Source organism: Callorhinus ursinus, unplaced genomic scaffold (genome assembly GCF_003265705.2).
Source record: "Callorhinus ursinus isolate GAN/ISIS: 27379988/994484 unplaced genomic scaffold, GSC_fseal_2.0 scaffold18, whole genome shotgun sequence".
In the NCBI taxonomy this organism is placed as follows: domain Eukaryota; kingdom Metazoa; phylum Chordata; class Mammalia; order Carnivora; family Otariidae; genus Callorhinus; species Callorhinus ursinus.
Genome location: NW_027397080.1, coordinates 8871717 through 8894500, shown reverse-complemented (window position 1 = coordinate 8894500; position 22784 = coordinate 8871717). Strand labels below are relative to the sequence as shown.

General features: G+C 54.1%; 2 protein-coding genes across 8 annotated transcripts; both read right to left on the bottom strand.

Annotated features, from left to right (window-relative positions):
* Positions 1–328: 328 nt before the first annotated feature.
* On the bottom strand, positions 329–8946 carry MRPS15 (mitochondrial ribosomal protein S15). Of its 3 annotated transcripts, none has more exons than XM_025855914.2 (8): positions 8338–8946; positions 6474–6521; positions 5307–5382; positions 4353–4401; positions 3782–3866; positions 2294–2352; positions 841–1032; positions 329–504 (listed from the first exon to the last, which is right to left on the bottom strand). In XM_025855914.2, exons 1-8 carry the CDS (start codon positions 8516–8518, stop codon positions 367–369), a joined length of 828 nt encoding a protein of 275 aa, XP_025711699.1. In that variant the 5' UTR covers positions 8519–8946; the 3' UTR covers positions 329–366. The 3 variants fall into 3 exon arrangements, with proteins under 3 accessions (XP_025711699.1, XP_025711700.1, XP_025711701.1); XM_025855915.2 differs by lacking the exon at positions 8338–8946 and adding an exon at positions 6821–7937 and having other exon boundaries at positions 330–504; XM_025855916.2 differs by lacking the exons at positions 6474–6521; positions 8338–8946 and adding an exon at positions 6821–7937 and having other exon boundaries at positions 330–504.
* Positions 8947–9084: 138 nt separating this feature from the next.
* On the bottom strand, positions 9085–22550 carry CSF3R (colony stimulating factor 3 receptor). 5 transcript variants are annotated; one of them, XM_025855906.2, is made up of 18 exons: positions 22363–22548; positions 21156–21210; positions 19784–19918; positions 19140–19223; positions 17032–17328; positions 15959–16082; positions 15613–15800; positions 14603–14809; positions 14373–14465; positions 14205–14284; positions 13751–13958; positions 12639–12827; positions 12099–12200; positions 11327–11473; positions 11055–11195; positions 10725–10818; positions 10412–10493; positions 9085–9869 (listed from the first exon to the last, which is right to left on the bottom strand). In XM_025855906.2, the coding sequence occupies exons 3-18, from the start codon at positions 19893–19895 to the stop codon at positions 9390–9392; spliced, it is 2628 nt and encodes an 875-aa protein (XP_025711691.1). In that variant the 5' UTR covers positions 19896–19918; positions 21156–21210; positions 22363–22548; the 3' UTR covers positions 9085–9389. The 5 variants fall into 5 exon arrangements, with proteins under 5 accessions (XP_025711691.1, XP_025711689.1, XP_025711690.1 ...); XM_025855904.2 differs by having other exon boundaries at positions 14373–14526; positions 14640–14809; positions 22363–22547; XM_025855905.2 differs by having other exon boundaries at positions 10412–10490; positions 14373–14526; positions 14640–14809; positions 22363–22547.
* Between the last annotated feature and the right edge of the window lie 234 nt (positions 22551–22784).

Below are 22784 nucleotides of genomic sequence, written 5' to 3'. Positions count from 1 at the left end.
TCCCACCCCATTTCTGCCCCGTGAACTTTCACTCACCCTTCAGGGTCCAGTCCCGAAGGCAGCTCGTATAGCTGGCCTACTCACCCGGCAATCAGCCGGCCACACTTCCTCTGTGCGGCTGGGCACTCGGCCTCACCTCCGCAGGGACGTCGCCTGGACCACAGGGTGCTGTTTATATGAGTGTGTGTGAGGTGTGTTGTGAGAATGTGTCCTCTGGTGTGTGAGGTCAGAGGCTCTGCCTCTGACAAGACTGGGATCTCAGAGCTGAATGAAAGAACAAATTCCTCCTCCTCCTCCTCAGGCCACACAGAGACCCTCTTCTCTCCTATTATCCTTTAAGGCAGAGAGACAGAACTCAAATAAAATTTATTGGTTTTCTTTGACTGCCTCTGGTCCAGTTTTGGAAGGGCTCTCTGGGTTCTTCTGGCTCTGTTTCCGGGCCGCTGCTGCTTTAGCTTTTAAGGCCCTTTTTTGCTTCTTGAGCTTTTGTACCTCCTGGAAGACCTGGGGATGAAAAGGAGCAGGAAGAGACTGTAATCCTATGCAGAACCTCTGGCTTGGCACAGGTGGGGAGGGAACGGACCTCCCTGGATGGGCACGCAGCCTTTCTCCGTGCGGGTGATGGCCTGTGGGTCTCCTCAGGGCATGGGGCCAGTTCCGTGCCTCAGGCAGGAACAGACAACCCTCCCTGCTGCTCTCCCCACCACAGTCCCAGAGCGGGGCCAACCAAAGCAGCAATTCTTTTTTTTTTTTTTTTTTTTTAAAGATTTTATCTATTTACCTGACAGAGAGAGAAAGAGAGACAGAGTAGCAGAGGGAGAGAGAAATTCTGACTCATACCCGAATGCACAGGGCCTTCTTGGCTGCCCAGCGTCGGTGGCCTTTCCGGTGGTACAGAGGGGGAGAGATGTACTCAATCCCCAGCTCCTTGCATATCTTCTCGAAGACACTGTAGTTGGTCTTCCGGAGGTTTTTGAGCATCTTTTTCCTCTGATCAATGCTCATCAGCAGATAGCGCTTGTGGGCTTTGTCCTGTGAGAGAGGTGGTGGATTACTTTTAGTATTATATAAATAAGTGGTATGCCACTTTACAGTAACAAAGGATGGTCACCTTATCATCTCACTGGAACTTCCTGACAATCAGACGCAAATATTAGTGTAATTCTGCGGTAGGTATCATCATTGTTATTCCCATATTATAGACAGGGCAAAGAAAAGGCTCAAAGGTATCTACCTGATTCATATAACGTGCTAGAACTGTGCAGGGTAGGGCCCTTGTGTGAGGTCAGGTCTTGCATCTGCGTCTACGGGTCTCACTCCAAATCTCATGCTCTTTCCCCTACCACCCCCCGCACAGCCTCTCCACAGCTCAGCCAACCGTCAGCTTGGGTGCAGAGAAGGCCTGGGGCTCCTCTGTGAGAGACCTCTGCAGTGGGACTGCTGTGCCACACTCCAAATGAGCAAAAATCTCATCTCCAAAGAGCAGGCTCAGCCGGCTCTGGGGAACACTGAGGTGCCAGCCCAGCATGGTGCTGGGACCAGTCTGGCTTACAATGGTGCGTTTGTTAAAAGTACCTGCAGCTGCCTAATTACAGCAGCTCTGTGCCCAGTGCTGTGCTGGGATATGGCATCATGGTTAAGAGTGTGTGGCCTGGAGCAAGACCCCCAGTTTCAAGTCCTAGCACATCATTTCCCAGTGCTGTGCCTTGAGGAAGAACCTAATCACCCCATGCCTGGATCGTTCCCCTATAAAATGGAATAGGATAGTTATAAGGGTTAAACGAGCTGATGTATGTGAAGTACTCAGCACAAGGCCAGTACTTCACATGACCACGCTGGTGCTTTATTATTTCACATAGTCATTGCAATCCTGTCAGCAGGTACGTCTGTGATCCCCACTTTACACACAGGAGACCTGAGGCTTGGGCACGTAAAGGAACTTCTCCAAAGTCACACATCTGGTTAGTGGAAATGGCAAAGCTGAGAATCTGAACCAAGTCCAAGAATATTCAAGAAATATTTACTGAGCACCCACTATGTGCCAGACACTGCAACTGCGTCCTGAAGTTTGTGTTCTTGACCGTGGGTGACACTCAGTGGTGCCCTGTAAGGCTCCCATTTCCCACTGGAGGCAGGAGGGAAATGTTTTCCCCACTGCAGCTGAGGGATGGGCACCCTGGTGTTGTAGCCACTTGGCTTCTCCAGCTGGTTCTCTGGACCCAGGGCCCTTAACCTCTTAGACTCCTCTTCCCTGGCTGCTGGTGCTTAGCCGTGAGCGATGCCTAAAGTTTACCTTTCGATGTTTCTGCATGTGTTCTTCGTAACTGCGGATCTTGACAGTCAAAGCAACAACTGAAACCACAAACCACAGAGGATGAGAGCTGGCACAGAGGAAGGAAGGGCCTGGGCCTGGGTTATGTTTTAAGACCTCAAGGAATAACAATCACCAATGCTCTGGTGCAGCTCTCTACAATTCCCAAAGCACTCTGAATTTCAAGATCTCAGAAGACTTTGGATTATCTTTCCCTCAGAAAGCAAACCCTAAGGAAGGAACGTTTCTTAATCTTTTTAAAGATTTTACTTTTTTGTCAGAGAGACACAGAGAGAGCACAAGCAGGGGGAGCGGCAGACAGAGGGAGATGCAGGCTCCCCACTGAGCAAGGAGCCTGAGGACCTGAGCCCCGCTGAGCAAGGAACCTGGGATCATGACCTGAGCCAAAGGCAGCCGCTTAACTGACTGAGCCACCCAGGCGTCCCGGAACGTTCCTTAATCTTATAAAGGTATCATTTCCAGACCATCGCAAATAGTATTTTTTTTTTGTTTAAGATTTTATTTATTTATTTGACAGAGACACAGCGAGAGAGGGAACACAAGCAGGGGGAGTGGGAGAGGGAGAAGCAGGTTCCCCACTGAGCAGAGAGCCTGACTCAGGGCTTGATCCCAGAGTCCGGGGATCATGACCTGAGCCAAAGGCAGATGCTTAATGACCGAGCCACCCAGGAGCCCCACAAATAGCATTCTTAATGGTAAAACTTCAGAGCATTCCTATTACGTTCAGGAATTAGTCTACGATACACGCTATGGTTTTTTTTTTTTTTTTTAACCAAGACAAATCAATTTTATTACAGTAGAACTTAGAATTTCACGCTATCGTTCTTAATGATTCAACACTGTGCTGGCGGTCCTAGCCAATGCAGGAAGATTAGATTCCAGAACTGTCAAGGGTCTACTCCTTGCCTCTCCCCTTCCAGCTGCCACCCTTAACTCTGTTTTCACTAGTGAGTTTTCAGAATTATCAGCTCCCACTCCTCTCCTAAAGCCCTGCAATATCCTCCCTTAGGTAGCCTCTTGTTTGATTCCTGCCTGTACTGCAAAGATGCGGGCAAAGGCAGAAGCGGAAGGTGGCCCCAAGGAGATGCTCTCACTACAGCAGGCCCTTCCTGTATACACATTGAGTTTTGGCAGCATTGTAGAGTGAGGTGGAACCTTGGTCCTGATCACCTGGCCCTTTGCACCACCTTAGCTGCACAGTAAGAGAGACACAGAGACAAGCTTTGGTTCTGAGGAGACTTGCATGAGCTCACAACAGAGGTATGAGGTGGGACCTGGGCGCTGACTCCAGCAACACAGAGTCCAGTTTTCATTGCCCTGGGTCCTTCTTGTCTCTCGCTTCATCAAGCCACATCTAATACCTGGTGCCCTTGTAGATAAGGGCCCTGGATCGAGTACCAGCTAGCAGACTCCCCTGCATTCCCACTCCCCAAGGGCCCCCTGACCAACTTCGAGCCTCCAGGGAGCTGGTGTCCTCAGGGTTTGCCACAATCTTGTTCATCAGCTGCTGTTGCTTGATTTTTAGCTTCTCCTTCTGTTGAAGAGAGAGACAGGGAATCTGTGAGGTCTGGCACCCACTAAGAACTAGCCTTCATACCTTGAATGCCCTGGCTGCAGTCATAGAAACTAGGCCACAAAGCTCAGCACCTGGCTTCACTCTGTTCACCAGGGCATGGCCTTTGGTCAGCCCATGGCTATTCACACCTAGGTGAGCCCAAGGCCAATGACAGGTGACATAGCTTTTTAGATGAGGGTCTCCAAACCATGCTCAGTCATTCAGGCATTAGATCATTACGGAGTACCTACTGTTTGTTGGGTGCTGGGTGCTAGGGATACAATGAGAGAACAAGACAGCGCCTGCCCTAGAGATGCTTGGTCTGGGGGATGGACAAGTGGACCCAGAATGACAGTGGGATAAATGCTGTGAGTTGAGAAGCATGGGATGGAGGTGTTACCACGGTAGGAGGGAGTCCCAGAGGAGAGGACTGGGAGAGGCCGAGGTTTAGCACAGGTCACTTACCTGGTTTGCCATTTCTAAAGACAAGAGTCTTCTCACGACATCGTCAAACCTGTGGGAAAAGCATAGCAATGAGAGACAGGTGTGGGGGAGAGGGGACAAGGGAATCAATGCTGGTTACGTTTTAGTTTGGAAAAGCAAGAATGACTGAAAATTTCTTTTATAACAAAAGTGTCTCTATGGAAGTGGGGAGCCATTTCTCAGGGATTAAAAGTCAGCCAGAATCTGATTTGCTGTGCTGAGAATATGGAATGATGTGTTAACTGCACAAAATTGGGGCTGTCAGCTTGACTGTTCCAGGCTCCTCACTGGGAGGGCAAAGGGAGGATTTTCTTTCTTTCTTTTTTTTTAAGATTTTATTTATTTATTTGACAGAGAGAGACACAGCAAGAGAGGGAACACAAGCAGGGGGAGTGGGAGAGCGAAAAGCAGGCTTCCTGCAGAGGAGGGAGCCCGATGCGGGGCTCGATCCCAGGACCCTGGGATCATGACCTGAGCGGAAGGCAGACCCTTAACAACTGAGCCACCCAGGCGCCCCCAAAGGGAGGATTTTCATTTCAGCTAGAATATGGTTCAGCCAGTCTGTCTTGAGACATTTCAATTCTATAATCATTGTTTTTTACCCCTGTCACACAGTATGGTGGAAGGGACTGTCCAGCTCTCGCTGTATAGGGCAGGGGCTGAGCAGAAGAATCCTGGCTTTGATGTCTTTCAGCCCTGCAATGTTGCCTCCCTCTATCTGAACCACAATAGAAAAAAAGGCAAGCAGTTGAGCTCCATGAACTCCCTTCTGCCCCTGCTGCCCCTCATCAAGCCCGGGCTTCAGTAGCTCTCTGCCCGGTTCTATCTTCAAGCCTCAGATACAGCGGGCCAGGCCTCAAAGCCACTGTCTTCCCTCTCTCCTCCCCAATCCTCTTAGGGCCCCCTGCCTCATCAAAGAGATTTCTTTCTGCTTACTTCTCAATTCCAGGAATGTTCTGGTAGTCTTTGAGCAGCGTGGAAGGCGGCGGGTCATCTTCTTGGCTGGGCTGGACTGTCAAGAGTAGGGACAAAAAACACCCAGAGTCAACTCTCACTGCCCATCCTCCCGTCCTGACTCTCTTCACCAACTCTGTCACAGACACCCAGGGCCTCAAGCAAGGCACCAGAGATCTCTGGGCTCAGCCTCTCCTTTGCAAACCCTGCAGTCAACTGTCTTGATATTTCACACTGGGAGTAGATGACCTTTCCTAAGGTCCTATATTGTGCCTTTACCTCTCACACCACTTTAGACTCCCCACCAGAATGGGTCCTTTTGTGGATGGTCTGAGTTTGACTCTCTTTGAATCCCCTGGTCTGGTCCATGGCCTCATATAAAACAGATGCTCAACAAACACTTGCTGGCTGAGGGCATGAATGAAATAAGGGGGTTGAGGAGGGCCCCGAGCTTTAGGACACAGTAAGCACCAAGACCACATATAGGAAACTCTCAGCCTTGGTGTGTGTCATATTCCCTGGGAGGTGAGGGAGAGGCACCAGGGAGATCAACTGGCCCTCTCCAGTCCGACCCTGCTCTGCCGCTATGCAAATCACAGCAATAAATGCTGATATATACTACATGTTTTGCACCCAGTACAAAGAGTGTCTCTTCACGTGTTAGCACTGAACCCTAACAACAATCCTTTCAAATAGATACTTTTATAATCGTTTTAGAATGAGACTGAGAGAGAGGAAGTAACTTGCCCAGTATCATTTACCTAGGAAGAGAGATCTTCCCACCATGCAGACTGCCTTGAAATGGGAAACCAAGCCCTCCACCTCAGAAGGACACCAAGCGTCTACCTATACTCTAGGTAGACCTGGGTGGTGCCAGCACGCCCTCCCTCGGGCTAGCTCATTCTCACTCAAACCCAGTCCGCAGGCTCCCGCTCCGCATCCCCGCCCCCCGCCTCTCCCCCACACCAGACAGGCTTCAGGCTACAGCCTGGTGGCAAGGCGGACGTGGGGGTCTTCTGCTCAGGACCTCTGGCCTACGCGTCTGCCCACCCCATCAAGTGGTTCTAACTAGCCACCTCCTTCCCTTTGGCCACCCGGCGCCCCTCCAGGCAGTCCCTCTCTGCCTAAGTCCCACCGGAGAGCTCCTACCTGGTGGTTTCTGGGTGGCATATCCGCGAACGGCCGGGAGGACGACACCTACGCAGAAGAGCGAGGGCTCAGGCCATCTCCTTAACTAGCCCAGCCTCCATTCCTTTCTCTGGCCCCTGCACTACCCTTCCTGCATGGTCTTTGCGCCTCGGCGTCTAACCGCCGCGCCAGTTCTTCCGCACCCCGCTGCCCCACGCGTCTCCCACCTCGTCTTCCTTCTTCCCCACCCACCGGCCCTTCTCCCTCATCCTGCCGCTGCTCTCCTCCCCTATCCTCGTCCCCCGTGTCCTCCATTCCCGTCCAACCCCACTTCCCTCCTCGCGTTGCCCCGCTTCTCTGCGCCTCACCGCGAGGAGAGGGAAGGCCCCACTGGAGGGAGGGAGGCCTGGCACACGCTCCGCCCGGCAGCCCAAGGACTGGGGCCTGGGCCACTGCCTGGGTCCGAAGCGACCTCAGCGCCCTCCACGCCGTCCTCAGCATGGTGACTTGTGACCGCGCGGGGCCGGCGCCACGGCCGCCGTCCCTTTCGCGGGACAAACCGTGTTACATGGGCGCCGCCATGCTGGCTCAGGCTCGACCAATGGAGCGCAGTTGCGAGACCGGAGCAGATGAGGACCGAGACAATGGATTAGAAAGGCGAGACTCGGGGTGCGGCGGGATTGGGTCCAGGGGAGAGGTCAGTTTAGCAGCGGCGCAGGGCAGGAGGCTGGGTGGTTGCGGGCCTGGTTAGTGGTGTGCGGTGCTGTATAAATTCCAAGATGCCGTTTTTTTTCTTGGGCATGCATCCCACCCTTCATCCCACTCTATGTTCCTGACCTTGAGCCGCGGTTTTTTGGAGGTTTTTCTTAGGGCCTGCCTTAGTCTTCTCCCCCAACCTAGTCTTTCTACCTCCTCTCCCACCGCGTTCCAGGATGAGGCCCCGTAAGAGCTACTGGGTTTCATTCAGCCTCCTCTCGGGCAGCCTTGTAAGCCTCGTGATGAAGGTCGTTTATTTTGGAATGAGACAGCTCAGGGCTGGAATTGAAGCTCAGCTGTTTACTCACTGTGATCCTGTGGGCAAACCACCCCACCTTTCTGGGCCACGGTGTACTCATTCATCAAACGGGAATGGGAATAACAGTACCTACTCTTTATGTTGTTGGGGTATTAACTGAGGCAGTTGTGTGCAAGGGACCTGCCTGCTATACAGTAGGCATTAAGTAAGTATTTGCTATGATAATATTTGTGAAATGAGGGGTGTAAAGACAACTACAAATTAAAAGCAGGAAAAATAAATTTTGAATGAAATAAAAATAACATTTGGGGCGCCTGGGTGGCTCAGTCGTTAAGCGTCTGCCTTCGGCCCAGGTCATGGTCCCAGGGTCCTGGGATCGGGTCCCGCATCGGGCTCTCTGCTCCGCGGGAAGCCTGCTTCTCCCTCTCCCACTCCCCCTGCTTGTGTTCCCTCTCTCGTTGTGTCTCTCTCTGTCAAATAAATAAATAAAATCTTAAAAAAAAAAGAAATAAAAATAACATTTTAATTCTCCCTTGGTGCAAAAAGGGAAAAAGCTCTCCTCCCCCTCACTTTTCTTAAAGCATTTACTTTTGAAAAGTTGTAATTGTGAATTATTTCTCTGTCCTTTTGAGACCTATGTAAATCTTTTCAAAAACTAAATAAGCCTCTTGCTAGTTTTACAGCACGGGAATGTTTAAAGGATCTAGGAGCCATCTCTTGAAATGTAATCATTAAGGAAGACAGTGGCCCTGTCTCCCGGTTTCTGCCTGGCTCTAAATTGCCAACCTGCCTCTTCTCATAAAGATATGAGAAATTTTGTTTTCTTTGGGATAAAGGGAATTAGCAAACACGGGTGGCTACCCCACTTACCAGGTGAATTTAGGATGAACTCCGTGTGACAGATGGTGCCGTAAAGTCCTTTTGCTTGAGGACTAGGTATTATCTGTCTCGAGAAAATGCATGCAATAACGTGTATCCACTTGGCTATATACAAAGGTAAGATTTCTTTCTGTCTTTTCAAACTCTTTAGGGGATTGCTGGTGATGCACATCACATCACAGAGGGAGAGAACCTTGCTCTGGTTTAACGTTCATTCAGTAATAAAACTGATTTTGCCTTCTTCTACCCTCGTGGAGAGGGTTTCTAGGTTGGCAGAGAGTTTATGTTTTTTACTATTTTATTTTTAAGCAATCTCTACACCCAACATGGGGCTCAAACTCACAACCCCGAGATCGAGAGTTGCCTGCTCCACCCACTGAGCCAGCCAGGTGCCCCTGTAGATTTTGTTTTTAATTATATTTCTCCAACAGGGGTTAGTCTTTTCTGAGGTCTATTCCCCATGTCCCACAGCACTTTGTGACCCCCCTCAACCCTGACCACTGTGCCCTAATGGCCAGTCTTCAAGTCTCTACCACTAGAGTGGGAGCCCTTTGAGGGTGGACTGAGCCAAATCATTTTTGAATCCCTGCTTCTAGCACACAGCCTACATGCTAGGTGAGGGCTGGTGGAATGAATGAGTGAAGGAAGGAGTACACAAATGAACACTTCTGATAAGTACCCCCATCACTGCTAGGGCCCTGGAAAGAGAAAGAACAGAGGCGAAGGCACACTCAAGAGTTTCTCAAAATCAAACCAAACCAAACCATGGATCAGTTTAAGGGACTGAAATTAAAGGAAATAAGCACAAGAGCCTAGTGGGCAGGGTTGGATGAAACATTCTCTGGCCACCCGAGTGAGAGGCCCAGCCTGTGGGGACTGGGGAGATAGAGGAAGGGTGCTGGGGGCCGGAGTTAGGGAGATCCTGGTACTCTTTCTGCCCTTCTGGGGCTAGGTGATTTTTTTCATGATGGGCTTACTGACACTCTCCTCTGCACAGCCCAGGCCTTTCAAGAGGCAGGCCCAGGAGGGGGTCCCAGGAAGCACTAGACACCCCCTAGCCCCTCCACTCCATGGACTTGGAGCCCTTGCAGGAGGGGGAAATCAAGCAATGGCCCGAAGACACAGTCATCCTCCTGGTTTGGGATGAGGGGCTCTGGGGTCCCCAGGGGGCTAGTCTGGAACCAGAGGTTCTCATAAAACTGGGGGCTGGGAGTAAGGCCCCCTAGGAGGGGCTGAGCAGAGTCACAGCGGAGGTAGTGCCTTGGACCTGGGCCTGTGGGGCTGCCCAGCACCTTCCCGTAAAGGACCTGGTCACTGGTGATAGACGGGGCCTGGGGCTGGGTGGAAGGTGCTCGTGGGTCCCCCTGGAGCACATAGGCCTGGACCAGGGTGGGGAGGCCACAGGTCCCTGAGCTGTCATTGGACTCCCAGGGCCCTGGCTTTTTTTCTTCTTCCTCCAGCACCGTGATCTTGGTGATGGGTGGCATGCCGGAGTCCCGAAGGCTGGGCAGCTGGAAGGTCTCCTGGACACAAGGACATAGGGTGAGGGCATGATTCCTTTCAGATGTTCATCCCAACCACTGCCCCTTCCTGTGTTGGGGCAGTTGTGGGGCTATTCCTCCTGCTCTCTGCTGGAACCCAAAGGATGACACTTGTAAAGTGCCTTATACTTTCCTGACACGTGCTGTGTGCTTCAGACTTAGCTTGGTGAATGTCCCCAGCGATTCTGTGTGAGATACGTCCCATTTCACACTGAGATGGCCGAGGCTTTGAAATGGGTAGAGCTGGGATTCAAACTCAGATCTGCTTTCCTCCAGGGGGAGGGGACCTTGCTAGGAAGTGATGGGAAGGCCTGAGTCCTCGTCCTTGGAGGAGTATCCTTTCACTTTGAGCCTGGACCAGCTGGGATTCAAACTCAGATCTGCTTTCCTCCGGGGGTGGGGGAGGGGACCTTGCTAGGAAGTGTTGGGGAAGCCTGAGTCTTCATCCTCGGAGGAGTGTCCTTTCACTTTGAGCCTGGACCAGCACCCCTAGCCCCATTTCCCTCTCCCTCTGGGGTTCTCACCTCCACCATGATGGTAGGCACCCAGGAGCCCAGGCTGCTGTGGGCTGGGTCTGGGACACTTGGCCAGAGGGGATTCTTCCTGCTGCAGAAGACGGCAGACGAAGGCTGGGTCAGGCATGCCCTCCCATTTCTTTCTCCCACCCACTCCCAGCAGCTGAAGGCCCCTTGGGCAGAGAGGAGTTGGTGCAGGGCCTGATCCAGACATGGGCCCTGAGGCCTGCGAAGGTGAAGGGGGACTTGGATTGGCCCACTCCAGCCTGCAGTTCCCTGTGGTCAGGGGTAGCTAGGTGTCAGGTCTCTTGAAAGGACTCACCTGGGTCTGCAGCAGAACCGGGCCGCCCCACAGAGGCAGGTGAACAAGAGTAGGAAGCCAAATAGGCCCAGGAGGACATGCAGCTCAGACTCCTCTGGGGTGAGGGGAAAGCCAGAAGAGATTAGAGTGCATGCGAGTAAGGCTGGGTCTCTTCCCTCAGATTAGGCTCTGAGGGCAGGATTGGGCCTCCTCCCTCAGGCTGAGCTTCATGGGCAGGGCTGGGTCTCCTCCCTCAGACCAGTGGATCCAGGCAAAGCCTCCAGATGAAAGATCTGTTGGGTGAGGAACCTTCCCAGCAGCCTTGTCTGGCCGGCCCATTTCTGCTCTTACCTAGGGCCAAGGTCATCAGGGTAAGGCTTGTACTGTTGGCGGCCCCGGCCTTGCTGGTAGCCATGAGGTGGACATGGTACAAGCTGGCAGGCTCCAAGCCGTGGAGGACCAAGCCGTGGGAGGAGGCATTCAGGACAGTGGCTGGGAGTGCAAGAGAATGGTCAGCCTGGGCCCAGATGCTGAGGCTCCCTCCAAGGCTGCTGAGGGCCCCCCCACCCCATGTCCCCCCTCCCAGGCCTTCTGGGGCTGTGGGGTGCTGAGGAGAGACTCACAGAAGGACCGGTCCTGAGCATTCGTCCAGAAGATGGTGTAGTGGGTAAGGGGGCTCTTCCCCAGCTCGGGGGCCTGGGGCACCCACTCCAGCTGGGCCCAGGTCTTGCCAATGTGCTTTAGATGCAGCTCTGGGGCGTGGGAGGGGGCTGCCGGAAGAGAGAGGTACAGGGGCTGATGTGGAGCAGAGCACAGTGGAGAGCCCAGCGAGATATCTTGTGGCTCCCCGGACTCCAGAACTGAGACACACTGTGGTGGGGAGTAAGAAAAGAGAGTCCAGGGGGACTTGTGCCTTAAGCCTCATGTTGCCAGGACCTTCGACTGAATTCCATCGACTGCTAAAAATGGCTGAGTCAGGATTTGAACTTGCTTCTCTTTGACTCCAAAGCCTCGCCGCCTGATTTCTGCCAGGCTTGATTTTGTTGGGCTCACTATCTGATTTCTGCCGCTTACTCTCTGACTTTATGCCAGGCCCTCTGTCTAATTTCTGCCACACATGACACTTGATTTCTGTCAGGGCAGTTGATCGATTTTTGTCAGACTTGCTTCCCGAATTCTGCTAAACCCACTTCCTAATTTCTGTCACCCCACCACCTGACTTCTGTCTGGTTGCAGGGGTCCAGTGTAAGCCGGGGTAGTCTTGGGGTTGGGAAAGAGCCTCTTCTGGGCCAGCAGTGGGGGACGAAGGAAATGTTCCTTCATCGTCCTGAGTGTTGGGGCCCAGGCAGGCACTGAGAGGAGAGGATTCTGGGAGGGGCCAGGTGGCTGACGCACCCATCTCTTGGGAGTAGGCATAGATGTGCTGGGAGGGTCCCATGGTGTCCTGGTAGAGGGGGGTCACAGTGATCTCGTAGAGCTGAAAGGGCCTGATGTTCTCTGTAGAGAGAAGATGGGGCAGGCCCCCTGGTGAGGGGCTGACCTCTGCAGATGATCATGAGCTAACCTCAGACCTCCAGCTGGGGATAACCCAGGCCTCATGCTGCAGAGCTAGCCTCTATCTCTTCTTCTGATCATTTGATAGGGGGTAAGGGCAGAAAAGTGGGAAAGCTAGAAAAGTGGCAGGGCCAGGGCTGTGAAAAGAGAGTCCGGTTAGATTGAGAGAAGAATGTCCTGATTCTGGGGATAGGAAATGAAGGTAAGAGTCTAGAAAGACTGGGGAGTCCGCTTCTCTGGGCTGTTTCAGGCTGCCGTTGCTGTCAGACCAGCACTGCCTCCCTGCTTCCCAGGCCCAGCACGCCCACCCCCGCCCCCCCCCCGCCCCCCCCCGCCCCCAGCCTGCCCCGCCCCCTGGGCCCGCCTCACGCTGCCCCTCACCCTGCAGCAGGGTCCCAGAAATGCTTCCGTTATGCTCCATCTTCCAGCTCTTATTGCTGCCACTGGGGCTGGGGGGCCCCAGGCCCCACTCAATCACATAGCCCCGAGGCCGAGGGCTGGGGGGTTCCCAGCCCACCCAGAGGCTGTGGGGATCTCGAGCCACGGTGTGGAGTCTGGCCAGGGGCGGGCCTGGAGACAGAGTAGGAGGTGACAGAACAAAGCGCGAAGTCTGGGTTCCAGTCCTGGCTTTGTTACTTACAAGCTGGGTGACCTTGAGTGAATCAACCTCAGGACCTCATTTTGCTCGTGTGCAAGGGTTCTGGTGCAGATCACATGAGATGATGCATAGGATGAGCCTACCACAGTGTCCGGTGCCGAGGAGTGCCTGACGATGATCAATGCTAACACGGTGTAGTTCGTGGTATGTATCACTGTGGTCCTTGGTCCGTGTTAATGTCCTGAGTCCACTAAGAGTCCTGTGGGGGAGCCGCCACCCTGGCCCCATTTTATCAAGGAGAAAACTGAGACAGGTTAAGTAACTTGTCTAAGGTCACATGGCTAATAAGTTGGAATATTCACTCTTGTTATCGCTAGTCTCACCTGGTGAAGACCCATGCTCGGAGGAACCTGGGGGTGATGGTGGTGGCTGATCCCCTGAGAATGAGCAGTTAACTCAGGGACTGTGTTTCAGCTGGAAAAATGTAGGGCTTTCTTCCCATTTTCCTTGGCAGAATCGACTCTGTGTGCGTGCTTATGGGAGTGTATGTCTATGAGTGTCTGCACTCATGAGTGTGTGTGTGTGTGTGTGTGTTACCATCACCAGCTTAACTTGGTTCTGGCTTGTGATAATAATAGTAGCTAACACATACTGAGCAGTAACTTGGTGCCAGGCACATGTTTGAACGCATGTAACCTTCATAACAATGCTTTGAGGTAGGCACTGTATCATCCCCCTTTGCTAGGTGAGTAAACAGAGGTCAGGGAGGTTAGGTCACTTGCCCTGGTCACGCTGTTAGCAAGTGACAGAACTAGATGTGAACCCAGGCAGTCTAGCTTCTGAATTTATGTGCTTAACCACCACGCTCTACGAGCCGCCTGCCTGCCCCCTTTACCTCTGCTCTCCAGGAAGACCACTGGGGTGGGATGAGAGGTCCCGGCTGTGTTATAGGCCATAAGGACCACCTCCTGGGTTTCCGAGGGCAAGTGGAAGGTGCAGCTTAGCTCCGTGGTGTTGCAGAGCGGGGGATCTGCCTCAGCCTGGTCTGGAGCTCTGACCAGGTAGCCTTGGATCTGCCCGCTGTATTTGTCCAAGGGCATTGGCTGCAGTGGGCACGGGAAGAAGAAGATAAGGGGGCTGCACAGGTCATTTTGAGTGGGGGGGGGCTTCTAGATGGGGTAGATGGGTCACAGGAACTGAGCCCCACAGGCTGAGAGCCAGCCTTCTTCCTTCCCTTCCTTCTTTCCCTGTTTACCCTGTGCCCCTATTCGTCCGGAGCCCCAGCCCACAGGGATCTGTCTGGGTTGGAAGGCATTTCAGGGGAGGAGGGATGTCAGAATGGGGGTCACCTTCCAGAACAGCTGCACGTCTGCCATCCTGGGGTCCAGCTGTCTCTGCCGCCACCATGTGTCCAGTGTGACGATGGGGGCTGTGGCGGGAGCAAGAGGGTCAGGGAGGGCCCTGGAGGCTGGGACTTTACCCTGATAGCTGCTCCCAGCCCCTCACCACCCACTTACCCTGTTGCGTGGTGGTCAGCGTCAGGCTAGGGCTCCAGTCGCTCCACTGGCCAGGCAGGGGCCAGCGGGTGCAGCGCATCTGCAGGGCATAGGCTGTGGATGGGAGGAGCCCGCAGAGCTCATACCGGAGGGTCTGGGAGAGCAGGGGGCCCACCTGGTGGGGTGGCCATGGCTCTGAGCCTGGATCCTGTGCCCTTCAGGGCCAGCTCAGCCACCCTCCCCTCAGTCACCCCCACACCAGGCTCTCGAGGTTGCCCTCCGCCTCACCAGGGCCCAGCTGGCTTCTGCAAGCTGTGGCTGGTGGCGCAGCTCACATTTCTGTTCTATGTACAGGCTTGGCTTCCATGGCTCCCAGTGCAATAGCAGACAACCTGGCTGGGGTGCAGCCACCTCAGGGCTGGGGGCCAGGGCCCACAGTGTGGGGGGCTCCAGCTTCACTGCAAGGAGAGGGGCTTGTCAGAAATGTTCCCTGCCCCATCCTGTAGGGGGTCTGCTTTACTCCTGCTTTTCTCTTTACCTGTTGCTCCATTTTCGGCCCTGGGTCTCTGTCCGTCGATCTCTCTCTTTCTCTGTCTCTCTGTGTCTCTTCCTCTCTAGGTCTGCCTCGGTATATGTGTCTGTCTCCCTTTAGGTCTGTTTCATCCTCTTGGCCCAGGGCCTTTGCACTTGCTGTTCTCTCTGCCTGGAGTTCTTCCCCTCCCGATATCCAGTGGCCTGCTCCCTCATTTCCTTCAAGGCTCTTCTCAGATGTCACCTTCTCAGTGAGGCCACCCCTGACCACCTTACCGAAAGGGCAATTGTCCCCCACCCCCAGCTTTCCCTACCCTCTTTCCTGTTTTAACTTCCCCATCACACTTCTTGTCGCCGGACATTCCATTTTATTTAGTTTGCCCCCTAGAATATAGCGTTCCAAGGACAGGAGTTTGATATTTTGTTCAGTGCTGTATGTCCAGCGTCTAGAGCAATGCCTAGTAATTAGTGGGCGCTTTAAGAAACTTGCTGAAAGATTTAATGAACGTGTCTCCTGGCCTCTGTGTTTCTTCCATGTCTGTGTGTCTGCATCTCCATAGCTCCGTCCCCACCTGCATTCCAGTTCGTCTCTGTCTCTCTTGTCTGCCTCTGTCTCTAGGTCTTCTGGTGTCTCCTTGTCTGTGTCTGGGTCTGTGATTTCTTCTCTGTGCCTCTCTGGGTCGGCCCATTGTGGGGGCCTCTCCCCTCCCCCGTACCCAGTGTCACCCACCGACATCCATGGGAACGAGGCACAACTGTGGGGACTTGCTGGTCCCTAGCGCGTTCTCTGCCTGCACCCAGATGCCCATGTTCTGGTACAACTGCAGGTGTCTGCGCGGGATGGAGCAGTGGTTCTGGCCATCGTTAGGCACGCAGTCGGGGACAGTGTCCTCTTGGGTTTGACAGTAGCCCCGGCTCCTGCCAAGAGGCCAGGCTTGGGTGTCTAGCAGCAGAAGAAAGCGAGCCTCCCTTCTCCCTCCCGTGTTTGCCTCTGGTTCCCCCATCCCACAGTCTCGCCCACGTCCCACCCTAGGACCCAAATGAACCTGGGGGCTAGTGCAGAGACCCTTACTTACTTGAAGCTCTTGAGGGTGAAGTTGGTGGGCAGGTGGTTGTTGGGTCCTGGCTCCCACTGACAGATGAGGCTGTTGGTTGTGAGGTTCATGAGGCAGGACAGGTTGTGGGGTGCAGCGGGAGGGTCTGCACATGGCGGGGGGAGAGTGAGGGCTTTGGGTAGGACCATTCAGAAAGCTCCAACTGGAACCAGTCAGCTTTGTTTCCTTGCTCTGGGTTGTTCCCTCTGGGGTCACCTTGTCTATTTGCTCGTCTCCCTATCGGGTGACCCTGGAGAGGCAGCCCTGGGGAAAGTTAAATGCAGGCCTGGACAGGGGCAAGCGCCACAGAGCCTCCCCCCCCCCCCCCCCCCAGCTCTGCCCCCTTGGACAGGGATAGCGTAGACCTTGCTTTTCATCCTGTGTCTGCCGTTTATTAGCCGTTGTGATCTGGAAGTCACTTAATGGCCCTGTGCCTCAGTTTCTTCATCTGTGAAATGGGGGTGATGGTAATATGCTTACCCCCTGGGGTTGTGGGGGCTGAATGACATACTATTTATGCAGTGCTCAGAGCCATGTCTGGCACGTGGTAAGTGCTATGTAAGTGTTAGAAGGTACTGAGTGACTCCTAACAAAGAAACTGGTCTTAGGGTTTTTCTTATGCATTGGCCTGGCAGAAAGTCCTCGCTTCTCGGTTTGAGTGGAAGGCTGAGACTGCCTTCTCATGGGGAGAAACAAGGAGCAGGCCCAGCTGGTCAAGTGTCCTCCGTGGGCACACTGTCCAGTGGCTGGGTATTTGGGCTTACTTGCCAGCCACATGGAGGAGTGGTTACTCCACTGACTTTGGAGCCACACTGCCTGATAGAAATCTTGGCTACATCCTCAGTTTGTAACCACCAAATCACTTACTTTCCCTGAGCCTCAGTTTCCTCGTCTGCAAAATGGGGCTAAGCAGCACTATCCACTGGTAGGGAAGATTATCTGATGCCATGCCCATAACGTGCTTATTGAGCAAGAGCTCATAAATAATAATAGCTGTTATGAATGATGGCAGGAGGGCCTGGAGGCAGAGTGGGTGGATGGCTGCGGGCACTTACAGCCTGCCTGCACCTCAGCCTGGTCCAGGATCTGCAGGCTGTTGCCCCAGCGCAGGCAGCAGGAGAGAAGGACCCATGGGCTGTCGAGGCGGGGCAGGGTGATGGTGGATTCCTGCCTTCCATCCGCCAGACGCCGCTGCCTCTTTCCGGGTTGAAGCTCTGTTCCCAATTTCCACAGAATCTGTGACTCAGGGTCCAGGTGGCTGCAGTTCGGGCTGATGATGCAGGAGGCTGTGATGGGGTCCCCCAGGTGGACAGTGGGGGTTGGGAGGCTGATGCGCCCACACTCCTCCAGGCCTGGGGTCGAGGAAAATGGGCCATGAGTCCCTCCTGTGCCTGGCAGAGCTGAGCTATAAACCTAGGCCTTTGTACTCCTAGACTCAAGGCCCTTACCTCCTTGCCTCACCCCCTAAGATATGGGGGCTAGAATGGGGTGAATGCTTATGGGGATGGTGAGGGGCTCTAGGGGGTGAGAGAGAGCTAGTGATGTGTCAGTCAGTGTTTATCAGCTGGCTCTTTGAGAAAACCAGATCCTGATTGGTAGTATAAGCTGCTTTCTCTGGTATAAATATTCCCACCAAGACTGATTTTCAAGCTATCAGTGTGACATCACTGAACGTGAACTTGGGAGGAAATGTGCACACTTAGGTCTCGCAAGCCGGCGCCAGCACGCGGCGAGGCAGAGACTAGGCCTCTCCGCAGCAGCCTCCCCAGAGGTGGTGAAAGCAATGATTGGAATGATAAGAACCCCACAGCCATACAGCTCTCAGAATCCAAATCTGATTGTGTTACCCCATCTGGACCACAGCCCTCCAGCACTTCAGTGGTGTGCTGGATAAGAGCACAGTTGGGTTTAGAGCCTGTTCTATTGCTTATTAATTAAATGACCCTGGTAGGTTACTGAGGCTTTCCGTGCCTCAATTTTTCTCATCTGTAAAATGGGGATGAAAAATAGTCCCCACCTTCATGTTGCTCACCTGACTAACATTTAGCATCTTGGGGGAACCAGACCAGGCCCTGATCAACCAGACCAGGCCAAGTGCCCTGAACTTTCCCAAAGCTTTTATTCTCCTTCATAATTATAGAGTCATGTGATTAGTTGCTTATCTGTCTCCCCAGTTAGACCAGAGGTTCCGTGAGGCCAGAGACCTTGGCTGTTGGTCTCATTACTGTATTCCCAGAGCTTAGCATAGAAAGGACCTTGGTGAATATTTATTGCATAAACAAATAAGGAAGCACTGCACTTTGCCCACCAGGCCTTCTTTCCTCTGTCATGTGTTCTGAGGCCTGTTTTTGCTGATGAAGATGCTGAGGCCCTAAGAGGAGAAGGAATTTGCCCAGGATCACAGAGCAAGTTCATGATTTTCAACATGGGGCTCCTATCGCTTCACTGACTCAGAATTTCAGACTGGAAGGAACCTTGCAAAACTGTTTAGTTCAGAACTCCACCTAACATTGCATCCTCTTCAGCAGGGCTAGGATGACCTGTTTTTGTATGGCCTGCCAGCTAAGAATGGGTTTTACATTTTTAAAGGGTGAAAACAAAACAGAAAACAGATGAGAACATGCAACAGAAACTGTATGTGGCCTGCAAAGCCTAAATATGACTATCAAACAATGTTGGCTGACCCTTGCAATGCAGCATCCCTGTCAGTCCTGCCCTCAGCTTGCATACCATCAGAGATGGGAAGCTCTCCACCTCTCAAGATAGTTTCCATAGTTGGAGAGCTCTGCCTGGGCTTCCTTATTCCAGGAGGAAACCTGCCTCCTTGTGACTCCCACCCTGATTCCTTTGTTGCCTGTGAAGGCTTCAGAGGACCCAGAGCTTCCTTCTGACAAGCCTGGCAGAGATTTGCGGACAAGACCTGGGTCGCCTGGCCTTTTCCAGGCTGACCAGCCCGGGCCCTCTGGCCATTCCTCATGGGTGGTGGTTTGCCCACAGAGGTCTGTGGGTGGGGGCCTGGCTGCCCCACATCGGGGGCCCAGCCTTGAGTCTCTGGGAACCCCAGGAGCAGTATGGCGGTGCAGGCAAATGATTCCCTCCTCTACCCGCTGTATCTCTGTGACTCCCTTCTCCCCGCCGCAGCCCTATCCCAGGCCATACTCACTTCTGGGGAGCAGCAGGATAATCACGGTGGCCACGGGCAGGCTCCAGGTTCCCGGCCCTGCCATAGCGCCGGTTTGGTGTTCACCTGGAGGCAGAGAGGGATGGGGAAGGTCTTGGGCTTTGGAGTCAGAGCTGAGCTTAACCCTTGCTCTGCCACAGTGTGGCTTTGGCCAGGCGACTTGACCTCTCTGAGCCTCAGTTTCTTTGTCCACAAAATGGAGGTAACAGCAGCCTATACTGCACCGGACTTTGGGAAGAAGACATGAAACGGTGCAAGGCACATAGGAAGTGACTCTGTAAGTGACAGCCCCTGTTGTGGTTGTTATATTTGCCTTCTAGGAGAGAGCAGGGTAGGAGCGTCAAGGAACGACATTCTCCCCACTTCCCTTTTATCTTAGCTGGGCTTGCATGCAGGTAGTTTATTTTGGAAGGATCCCAGTAACAGAGGGAGGAGTTGGGGAGGATGAAACAGGTAAGGAGGGAAAGCCGACACGAGGGTGCGTCCTGGAATTGGGGTCATCCCTAGGGGTGACGGGGGCTCCCTCCTGCTGGAACCTTCCAAGGAGCTGTGTAGAATACACCTCAGGACTATCCACTCCAGGGAAAATTCATCCCTTGAACAGGAGGGAGGATGGGAACATTTACCTCCTGATTTCTGTCCCCCATCGGTCAAGGGATGTTCTTTGGGGTATGAACTTCCTGGCACATCCAGGTTGCACACGCATGAGTACGAGGCAGGCTCTCCTGGACGAGCCATGCCAGAAGGGTCTGAGACGCTCCCTGGCAGAAAGGGGTGACTGCATGGAATAGCTGAGGCCAGGGGCTGTCAGGTTATACCTGTGGGCAGCTGGCCTCCATGGTGATGGCGGGAACGGGAGGGCGCAAGGGGTCCGACACTCCCCCAGTTTTGGGCACAGACCTCTGGAGGTTTTCTGGGGCCAGGTGCCCTGTAGTCATGGTGACAGTGTCTGGATGTTGGGAGCATTAGTTCCTGTCTTAGGAACCATGCAAAAGTATTCTCCCACTGGGGTGGGTGTCCAGCCTCACCCTCCATTCTGCTCCCATGGGGATCTTGGGACCAGGCACCTGATTCTCCAGCACCAATTGGCACTCTTGGCCACAGGTCAGTGGAAATCACTGAGTAGCCTGTGTGTATATACAGGAACACATACATGTAGGTGGTGTCCCAGCAGATCCCCTGTGCTTAGAGGCAGGAAAGCTTCTCTCCCTTTTCTCTCCCTCCCAGACAGAGGTGTGAATAAGAGCTGCCCAAGATACCCAAGGCTGTTCCTTCTTGCGGGGGCCTTACCCCAACCCCTGGGCTATTCATGTACATTTCCATATCAGGATGCGGGGGGACTGCTAGCCCATAAGTCACTTTTTTTTGCAAATCAGGAAAAAAGTACCCCTTCCTCTGGACAGATGTAGCCCCACACTAAGACCTGGCAACTGAAGAATAGGCTGACTTTCAGCCTCCTCTTGCTCTTCAGCTGGGCAGCTTGGTGCAGTGAGAAACCTGCACAACTGTTCAGAGCATCCCCGTCTACCAATGAGTTTTGGCAACTTTCTTACTACAGCATAGCAGTTTGATTATCCCCTATTCACACTTGTTGGGGAAGATTTAGCCTCCTAGGCCCAGACTTTGGGACAGTGGTTTCCATTTCCATGTGCTTTCGATCATATCCCAACCCTGCTGCCCTTGCAAGGGTCAGCATAAGACCTAGCCTATGCCCAGCAAGGTACTATTTCATTCCTCTCCTCTGGCTCCTGTCCAGAATGGGCAACCAAACCCTACTCTGAGAGGCCCCAGCATCCTATCCCTGGGTTGCTGAGTGTTGGCATGTTTGGCATCAGTCCCTGGTCCCCTACAGCACCCCGGGGTGCCCCTCGCCCCCATTGAGTGTGACCGGGGAACTGTTGGAGCATGGTCTCACTCTCTGGGGGCCAGTATGTGGAGAGGGTGGGAGCCCAGCTCTGAGCCAGACCACCTGCTCTGAACCCCGGCTCCGCGACTTACCAGCTTTGTGACCTTGGACAAGTTACTTCACCTTTCTGAACCTCGGTTTTCCCATCTGTGAAAGAGGGAAAACATTAGCATGCGCTTCTCAGGGTGGTAGTGAGGGGGCACCGAGACGGGCTGGGATAAAAGCGCACTCAGTGACGGTAAGTTCTCATGCGCCTTGAAGTGGAACACCGTATCATGGAATCCAGCATGTGGCCTCCTCTCCCCCTTGCAGGCCGTGGGTCACAGCCTCCTAGGACGGCCACCTTGCTTTCGTCTGTGTTGCGCCGCATGGTTTCAAAGCCCTGTTTCTGGGTCCCCTCCTTGTAGCTCCTTGGCCCCCCAGTCTCCCCTTCACTTTGGTTCTCCCCGATCCGTCTCAGCAGAACCCGCTGCCTCCTGGAGGCACTGCCATCACCCACCTCTTCCTGCTCTCCTCTCCTTTCCCTGCACTTGGCCTTCTCCCCTGCTCTCCCTGCCCCGGCTCACACCCTCTCCGCCCCGTTGTGTCTCGTCTCCTTCAGGGAGATTCTTCCTGTGGGAGGAGGGGGCTGGGACTGAACAGAGGGAGAGGCCCTCCCAGATGTGGTGCCGAGAATGGAGGGAGGCAGATCTGCAGAAGGAGTAAGACTGTGGAACGGGCATGCAGGCAGGGAAGGCTGGGCAGCACAGGCGCAGAGAGAAAGAGCCCCCCGGGAGACAAGGACGCTGATCCAGGGACTCAAGGCTGAGAAGCAAGAGGTCCCCAGGAGAGTTTAAGATTCGAGAGAGGGAAATGTGAGACACAGGGAAAGGCACAGAAAGACTCCGAGACACACGGACAGACAGAGACCTGGAGCCCACATAGGCCAGGGAGGGGCTGGGGAGGCAAAATAGAAACAGGGGAGACAGGACAGGCTGAGACGTAGCGTCTGAGACGGGGACGTGGAGAGGGATGGTGATCATGCCCTTCCCTGAGCTCAGCTCCGTGTCCCCAAAGAGATATTCAGTAGTTTGTGACTTCCCCAATGCACACCCCCCCCCCCCAGAAACGTGGGGGCAGCCCTGGTAAAAGAGACTCCGCGTTCAGGGCTCCTGGTTCCCAGGGACCAATGCTAAAGGCAGGAGCCCTGGTCCCAGGCTTGCACATGGGCACTTGGCAGAGCTGGGGGGGGAGTGGACCCGGGACCCCAGGGTCCTGTCAGGCCCCAGGTGCAGCCCTCCCTGCGGATCCCCTACTCACGCTGGAGCCTGCGGCGGGCACCCGCCTGGCCTCCCTGGTCTCTGCTCTCCTCTTGGGGGCAAGTTCCTGAAAACAGCCGCGGTCCGGCTTCTCTCCCCAGCCCTGTCGTTAATGGCTCGGTTTGTGACAGGCCCAGGGGCTGCCGATTGCAACACCTGCCCGGCCTCCTTCCCTCCCTTGCACTGTCAGTCAGCCGCTGAAGCACAGGGCAGCCCCTTCCTCCCAGGAAGGAGCCTGGGAGGGAAGCCGGTGAGGCCAGGCAGCCTTCCTGCCTCGGGGGTCTCAAAGGGGCCGGGGAATGTGGCAACGGTGTCCCTCTCCTCTGCCTCCAGATTTCCTGACCTCAAAGCTTTGGGGCTGGCCAGGGCCCAGGCGTCAAGTTGCCTGGGTGCCATTCCCATGCCCCCACCCCTGGGGGAGCA